This window comes from Vicia villosa, unplaced genomic scaffold, assembly GCF_029867415.1.
Source record: "Vicia villosa cultivar HV-30 ecotype Madison, WI unplaced genomic scaffold, Vvil1.0 ctg.000650F_1_1_2_unsc, whole genome shotgun sequence".
In the NCBI taxonomy this organism is placed as follows: Eukaryota; Viridiplantae; Streptophyta; class Magnoliopsida; order Fabales; family Fabaceae; genus Vicia; species Vicia villosa.
Genome location: NW_026705291.1, coordinates 1 through 8,820, shown reverse-complemented (window position 1 = coordinate 8,820; position 8,820 = coordinate 1). Strand labels below are relative to the sequence as shown.

The following is an 8,820-nucleotide window of genomic DNA, read 5'->3' as shown; positions in this document are numbered from 1 at the left end:
TTATGCACGAACATCTGCCACGAAAACAATCGGTCAAGCACCCGATTTAACATTATCACTCACTTCATCCGATTTAACATCATCATGCAAGACATTGTTTTATCCAATATCCTGCTTAATATTTACGGATATGTATCTCTGGAAACATCACTTAGTCGTTTATTATATAATCTCAATGAACAAAAACACTATAAATGACTCCGGAGATATTTCGGAGATGCATCTTCAAATACACCTAAATAACTTACGGAAAATGCATCTTCAAACCATATTTTGTTCAAAATGAGGTGGATTAAAAAAGACAAAAATGTGTGTGATTTTAGATGCATCCGAAAATACTTTTTCAGACACGTGAAAAGTATTTTTTCGAGTTTTCAAAGTTTTGAGACGCACGGTTAAGGGTTAAAAGAACATTCCCCTTAAACCCTTAACAGCTAAATGGAAAGGTCTAAATTTGAAGTCGGTCCAAAAGATCCAACAATCTCTAAACTGGGCCTAGTGGGTTTGGTAGGAGTTGGGTCATGCTTAGTCCTATTAATCAAATCTGATAGATCTAATGCCCATATCAAAAGATGCTTTCTTTCTTTTTATCCTCTCTTTTTTTGACCACAAGATGAGGATATCACACCTAACCTAAATTATCCTCACAATGGAAATGAAACCTTCCAAACTCAATGATGCAATAAAAAAGTTAAAGACTATGCTGACATGAAATACAGTAGTAACACATGACTAGCCACAGTACTTATATACAAAATGATAAATGTAACTATTAATAAAAAAGTGAAAATAAAAAGAAATTAAGGGCTTTAGGGTTTTGCTAGAATTTTCTTATAGTAAAGCAAGTTGGAACACATGTAATACTAATCATGATTAGCACTAAATCATGTAGAGCAATGATATCTTCCATCTTAGGTTCCCCCACACATAAACATTTTTTAATCAACCCCTTATTTGCTTTTATCAAAATTCATGATCAATCAATGTGCATGGGCTCTCATAAAAAAGAAAAGAAATAGTCCTATGGTAGGCCACCCGCTCGTGCAATGCAGCTAATCTTGGCCCATCACAGCCAACAAAACACTGATCATGAAGTTGAACCTTCACATTACTATTGGTAACAGATCATTATTAATGAAAAAATACAAAAACCGGTCGAGCCGGTTTATTGTAACCGGTTCAAACCAACCGATGAATATGTTATTTTTGATTCAACCGGTTGAACCGGTTTTTTAAAAGATTGGTAGCTATATATAAGAATTTAATGTGAAAGTGTGATATAGGAGTGTGGAAAGAAGCACTTCTCTTTTCTCTATATATATCTTTGGTCACTCAATTCTATTTTCTTCCTCTTAAAACAGTTTCAGGAAGATAACAATAAACAACAAAATGACTTCTGAGAAAGTTGAAACTGTTGTTGCTGGAAACTACTTAGAAATGGAGAGAGAAGAAGAAGGTTCTAAGTCCACTAGTAGCAAACTATCTAGGCTCTTTTGGCATGGTGGTTCTGTCTATGATGCTTGGTTTAGTTGTGCTTCTAATCAGGCACTTATTTACTTAATCACTTTTACTTCTTTGATTATGTAACAATATCTTTAAAATTCTAATAGTATATTTTTTTTTCTGAATTTTAATTTTGTAGGTTGCACAAGTGCTTTTGACATTGCCATATTCGTTTTCGCAACTCGGGATGTTATCTGGAATTCTTTTTCAGATTTTTTATGGATTGATGGGAAGCTGGACTGCTTACATTATCAGTGTTCTTTATGTTGAATATAGAACTAGAAAAGAAAGAGAGAAAGTTGATTTCAGAAACCATGTTATTCAGGTGATTGTTTGTCTGTCTGTCTGCTATTTCTGTATAATCTTTATTATATTAATATATCGTCTGGGATTAGCTTCTTCTAATTAATCTTGTATCTTTTCAAATTTTGCAGTGGTTTGAAGTTCTTGATGGACTTTTAGGCAAACATTGGAGAAATCTTGGACTATTTTTCAATTGCACTTTCCTTTTGTTTGGATCAGTAATTCAGCTAATTGCCTGTGCAAGGTTAGTACTATATAGTAATAGCAGCGCGGTTTGTTGTCTGTTTATCTGCTATTTTTGTATAATCTTGATTATATATAAATAAAAAATTTATACATTAAAATCTAAAGCTAACATTTTTTTTGGTATAATATGAATAATGTGACAGTAACATATACTACATAAATGACCATTTGGACAAGAGAACATGGACCTACATATTTGGAGCATGCTGTGCAACAACAGTTTTCATCCCATCATTCCACAATTACAGGATTTGGTCATTTTTGGGCCTAGTAATGACCACTTATACTGCATGGTATATGACCATAGCTTCTTTAGTTCATGGACAGGTATAGAAAATTCATGATCAACTTCGTCGTCGAAAATCATATAGTTAATTCAATAAATGTGATTTATGATAATGTTTTTGAAGGCTGAGGATGTGAAGCACTCTGGTCCAACCAAATTGGTTCTTTACTTCACTGGAGCTACCAACATTCTATATACTTTTGGTGGACATGCTGTTACAGTGTACGGACTCAAATTTGTTGGATTAATTTAAGATATGTAACATGGTTTTCGAGAAATTTGTTGCAAGTTTTTTATGTGAATCTGACAGTGTTGTATTGATTTTAGGGAAATTATGCATGCAATGTGGAAGCCACAGAAGTTTAAGATGATATATCTAATTGCAACTCTATATGTGATGACATTAACTTTGCCATCAGCAGCTGCAGTATATTGGGCTTTTGGAGACGAACTTCTCACTCATTCCAATGCTCTCTCCTTGCTCCCTAGAAACGGGTTTAGAGATTCCGCTGTCGTTCTCATGCTCATTCATCAGGTTAATTAATCAATCATCATCTATAAAACACCGACACAGATATGACACTGATACACTAACAATAATATCTATAATAATTTAATAAAGTAAAACATTTGAATGTCTGACACGTGTCGGACACTGGACACGTCTTCTGTCACGGTGCTACATAAATTATTATTGAAATTTCTATATATTTAAAGGGTCTTTTTTGGTGTTAATTTTTGCAGTTCATAACATTTGGATTTGCTTGCACACCTTTATATTTTGTGTGGGAGAAATTTGTTGGAGTGCATGAAACCAAAAGTTTGTTAAAAAGAGCATTGGTTAGGCTTCCTGTGGTGGTTCCAATATGGTTCTTGGCAATAATATTCCCATTCTTTGGTCCCATTAACTCAACTGTTGGATCACTCTTGGTTAGTTTCACCGTCTATATAATCCCTGCCTTGGCACACATGGTCACCTTTGCTTCAGCATCAGCCAGAGAGGTAATACTTGTTCCTATGTACTATCATCGTGATTCTCACAATCTCAACGCAAATTCAAACATACACTTATTTTAATTTGCTCCAGTCGATAGTACTAATGTACTATCATATAATTCCTTCCGATTAATATTATAAATAAATGTGCATTTTTTAGATTTATTGAATAAGTGATGTATTTGATCTGTATTTTGTTATTTTTGGCAGAATGCGGTGGAGAGACCACCATCGATTTTAGGAGGATGGGTAGGATTATATTCAATGAATGTGTTTGTGGCTGTATGGGTATTGGTGGTTGGATTTGGATTAGGAGGATGGGCAAGTATGCTTAATTTTGTACACCAAGTTAAAACATTTGGACTATTTGCAAAGTGCTATCAGTGTCCACCTCACAGGGCCTAATTACCTCTCTAATTTCTTGTGACACATTCACTTTCAGATCATACATGTGTGTAAAGAGATTGTTGCCTTTTGGACTACTTTTTTTTTTCTTTCTTTTTTCATATATTATCCCTTTATTTTAATTTTTTTTTCAATGTAAGAAACCAGCTAAGTGATGTTGATTTGTATCAGCTAATTAAAGGTGTGATGGCAATCATGGCCACCCCTTAATACCAACTTAATCACAATTAGAATTTTGTGTGATGATTAATTATGATATGTACTATCCCCTAAGTTATCTTTTTTTGTTGTGCCATTACACCTTGATATATATGCTTGCTCTCATTTTGTTTTGTATTTTTCATTGTTTTACTTTCTTTTCTGGTTATTGATAAATTTGATTTACCACAAAAACTAAAGGATTCTAAAACTTCATTTCTCTATTTAGTAAAAGATTGATAGAAAACAAAAAGATTTATGAGTTTCTTTTGTCGCCATCTACTTCTATTTCGGATCAATAAATTTGAAGAAAGAAAGAAAAAAGTCATTTTTGATCTTTAAAATTGTTAATTCAAAATTAAAATTATTTTTTGGGACGTGGTTTTTAAGAAATCATGAGGTAAAAGCATCTAGAATTCATAAAGAGGTAAAAGTATCTCTTTTTTTACTTTAAAAGTTACTATACATATTCATAACACTTACAAAATAAAACATGGGATGGGATGGGATTATCTACCTTTAAAACTACAAGAATTTACCTTTCAAAGTACATATATCTTGGAACCAATAGAAAAGTACACACCCACTTGGAGATTTGTTAAGAATAGGAAGGTTGTAAAAAGATAGACAATGACAGATGCCTAAAAAAATTTAAAGTTACATGGTTGGTGTTTGAAGAGCTATCTATTGCTTTAAGCACAAATTACTAATTAATTATTGGATCAAAGTGCAATGGGTTATTTTACATCCACTATGTTTTTAAGCCTTGCAACGGGCAGGACGATGACGTTTTTATCTTCTTTGAATCTAAACTCAAATCTTTGATAAATTCTCATTCTTTGTCACGATGCTCGTATGTGATTAGGAGTGTTCGCAGTGCGGTTTGGTCGATTTTTACCTAAAAAATTATTCAAATCGCAAAAAAAAAAAGTGTGCACTTCGATTTGGTTCGGTTGATTTTTAAAAATAAAATAAAATAAAACCAATGTGGTTTGGATTAGTTCGGTTTTTTTTAAAAAAATATTGAGTCATACATACACATATAGATAACAACATAACTTTGTATTTAATCATTTGTGCGTTATCAAATAACAATAAAACTCATCATATTTGAACAACAACTTTCCATTTAATATACAGAAATAATATTAGATAAAAGTGGAATAAAAAACATAAAATAGTAGCATAAAACAAAATCATAAACATTATAATAAAATAGAAAGAAAAAAAAGGAGTGAAAGATTATAGAAGATGAAAAAGAAAGAGTAAAAGAGAGGAGAGATTAGAGAGTAAGAGGAGCGTTAAAAATGTAATTGGAAGAGAGAATATTAGAATAAAAATAATAAGATGAAAAAGAAAGAACTTAAGAGATGAAAGATTAGAGAAGAAGAGGTCATATGTGCTTGGAAAAGAAGATGAGAAAATGTATGATACCTCTAAGTAAGATTTGAGAAGACTTAAACTAAAACTTTAAGAATGGGGAAGGGAAAATCATTCCTAATCATGAGACTAAGGCATAATAGGTTTGAGTTAGGGTTGGAAGTGGGTTAAGTGAATGTTAGTTTTAATGTAATGCGGTATAGTTCGGTTTGTAAATTACAAACCGCAAACCGAACCAAACTGTACGGTTTTGTTAAAAAATGACCCAAACACATCCGAATGAAATACGATTTTCAGCCGGGTTCTATCAAAAGGCGTGGGATGTGGTTGGTGACAATGTGACCAAGTATGTTCATAGAATCTGGGAGCAACCGGGTGACATAGTTAATATTAATCAAACTGATATTTGTTTGATTTCGAAAGCTTACAATCCGATTGTGGTTACACTGTTTAGGCCTATATCCTTATGTAACACCATGTAATATAAGTAGGACTTCGGAAGATATATATATATTAATGCTCATATTATGTTATCTATCCCCATATTTAAAATATGGAAAACCCAAATTCAAACCTAAACTCGGTCAAAGCGACTTGTTTCCATTAAATTTAGAACGGATTTGGATAGATATCCGCAAATAAAGTCTTTTTAAAATGTTTAAGAATGTTAGAAGTTAAATAGTATATATAATGTTTTAAGATTTTGAAAAGAGATGTCATGTTTTTCTCTTTGGTGATTCTAAAGCATTAACTCTTAGATAATTCTTGAACTTCCCAACACTATGGTATCATATCATCATGTAATCAATGAATCTTATCTAAAATCTTTTGCTTGTATAGAAAAAGGTCATATCTTCCTTGATTGGTTTCTTCAAATAGATATTGTCTAGTTGTAGTGAAAGGTGAAGTGTGATAAATCAAGCAGCTGTAAAATGCAAAATCTATAGTACATTATGGGCCACAAACTTTGCAGTCATGCCAATCAACAAGAACTATATAAGGCACTCATCACATAACTTAAATTGGTTGTTGCCTAATTTGATGTGTCTTCTTTGCATGCTATGGGAGATGACAAACACAATGAACAAATAGCTTTCACCTTTTTCCTAAAAAAAATAACTACTATTACTTTCAAATTTCGTCAACTAGTAATTATCTTTTTCTTTTGGACCCTTTTTATGGACCTAGAGTGATTGTTTGCATATTGGGGAATATAAACGCCATATATTTTAGATGAATTGATTGCACTTTTAGTTAAGAAAAGCTTAGCTCATCAAGGAAAGGCTATCAATTTAGTTCTATGATTGAGGATTATTGGACCATCCTACCTAGCTACAACAATTAGATTGTTTTTATTAGGCTTCAACAATTTTTTTCATATGTTTTTATTAGGCAACTGATGTTGAATCAGAAAATTTGCTCGACTAATAATTTTCAACAATAATTTTTATTTATTCAAGTGATTCCACTGGGATATGAACTTTGTCCTTTAATAACGTGTTCTTTAAGAGAAGGTTAAATATGATATTTTGAGTGTTTGAGCTATTATAAAAATATGGACCATATATATATATATATATATATATATATATATATATATATATATATATATATATATATATATATATATATATATATATATATATATATATATATATATACAAAAAATATGGACGAAAAATTTTAGAATGACTTATTTGAAGAAAATATTTTGAGGGAATAAAAATAAAATTTAAGATATTTAAGAGGACCACAAACATATTTAACTCTAAAAGATAAGATAAAAATAGAACAACAAAATAATGAAAATACATAAAATAACTTGTTTGATTGAACGTGCGTTCGAATTTATTTTTACAAATCTAATATTTATAGGCAAACAATAATATTGTCGGCCAAAACGACATGGCCTTAAGAATTTAGCCTTGCTCGTTTTTTTCACAAGTCATGCTTGAGTTTTTCTTATATCGGAAGAACATGACACCTCAGATTCAACTTGATTTTTCAGTTTGTTGGTATCTTATTTTTCCACGAGTGTGCAACTTTCTTAGAACATGGTTCATTTTAACTTTCTTTGGTTATTAGTGTTATAAACATTGAGCACAAGTAAATTGCCCATTTGTCAAAACGTATTAAGTTTTAAGTGATTTTAATGCTTCCACAAATTTAATAGAGATTAGAAAACTTGGTAAATCGTCTATCTCGTATAAAACCAAATTTGCACTCGTCAGACCTTTGATCATCTAAGAGCAGTGGCGGAGCCAAAAAAATTATAAAGTCTGGGCAAAAATTTAAAAACCGCAAGTTCACATTGTATATAATATATAAATAGTCATCAATCAAAATAAAAGAGACTCGTCATTTTGTCAACAAAAATATAGTAAAAAATAAAAGAGATAAACATAATTATACAATAGCGGGTTAAATAAAATTACGAGATAAGTGTCCTTTCTAAGACTTCTTTGCGGTAAATGTTCGAATAATATCAATATCGTCAAGTGACTTGAATATCTCCCGCTCAGTGTAATTTACCATAAAATATTATAATAATATGTGGGAACTATTAATAAACTTGATGACTGACTACAATTTTAGTAAAAAAACGAGAAAGTAAAAATTGTTATTTAATTGTGTCGGCTAGCTAAACGCTAGAACATAGAATTTCCTAACTTAAGTTACTTTCATAAAATAAAAATTATTATTTAATTGTGTCACATCATTATTTATCAAACTTATGTCACTTTTATAAAATAATTGCTATCTTATAAATAAAAGATTAGTAACTTGTTCATATTTTTCTAATTAAACAACATGCTACAATTTTTATGTGGTTTATCCTAACCTATGAAAAGGTGGAAATTGATTTACAATTAGTTTCCGCTTTACATGTCATTGAGGCTAAGGAGTTAGAATGAGAAATAGTGAATGCTAGATTTTTAATAGTAGTGTGTAGGTAGGAGGACTATAGAATGAGAACAAATTAGAAGTAGGTGGATAGATTGCAAAATATATAGTAGTAGTTTGGTTTAGAGCCTGGGCACTTGCCCAAGGTCGTCGTATGCTAAAACTGCCACTATCTAAGAGAATGTTGCTTTATACTAACTCATGTTAGCCAATATCGAGTAGCAAATTATTTATCAAGTGCAAACAAATCTTCCTTCGCATTGTTTCATCGATTCGTTTTAAGTTATGAATTATGCAGCATAAAAAATAATTTCTACGCATGGACAAAGTCATCATCATTTCACAGTAAAACAAAAAGTTAGCCATTAGAAATCATGTCTCCGCTCATGAATTGGGAAAAACTTAATAACTTATGTCAATTTGATTATCATAATGAAAATCTTGAACTTGTCAACTAATTTAGAGATAACTCTGTTAAATTATCAGGTTTATTATCCTTATAAACACTACTACGAAAAAACCATTTCACAACAGTTGGTAAAGGGATACCACAACGTCTGATTAACTGTTGTGAGGTAAAAGATGGTATGTATGATGCT

General features: G+C 31.2%; 1 protein-coding gene across 1 annotated transcript; it reads left to right on the top strand.

The window, feature by feature from the left end:
- The first annotated feature begins 1,274 nt into the window (after positions 1–1,274).
- On the top strand, positions 1,275–4,075 carry LOC131630151 (auxin transporter-like protein 3). The gene is made up of 8 exons (XM_058900942.1): positions 1,275–1,545; positions 1,643–1,828; positions 1,938–2,050; positions 2,196–2,379; positions 2,463–2,560; positions 2,666–2,873; positions 3,083–3,340; positions 3,545–4,075. The coding sequence occupies exons 1-8, from the start codon at positions 1,390–1,392 to the stop codon at positions 3,737–3,739; spliced, it is 1,398 nt and encodes a 465-aa protein (XP_058756925.1). The 5' UTR covers positions 1,275–1,389; the 3' UTR covers positions 3,740–4,075.
- The last annotated feature ends 4,745 nt before the right edge of the window (positions 4,076–8,820 follow it).

What these genes read in the sequence shown, in the direction of transcription:
- LOC131630151 (XM_058900942.1), top strand. Translation starts at nt 1,390, where the DNA reads ATGACTTCTGAGAAAGTTGAAACTGTTGTTGCTGGAAACTACTTAGAA. An exon ending in CAGCTAATTGCCTGTGCAAG is followed by an intron (nt 2,051 to 2,195) that starts GTTAGTACTATA and finishes ATAATGTGACAG; the next exon opens with TAACATATACTACATAAATG. An exon ending in CTTCTTTAGTTCATGGACAG is followed by an intron (nt 2,380 to 2,462) that starts GTATAGAAAATT and finishes ATGTTTTTGAAG; the next exon opens with GCTGAGGATGTGAAGCACTC.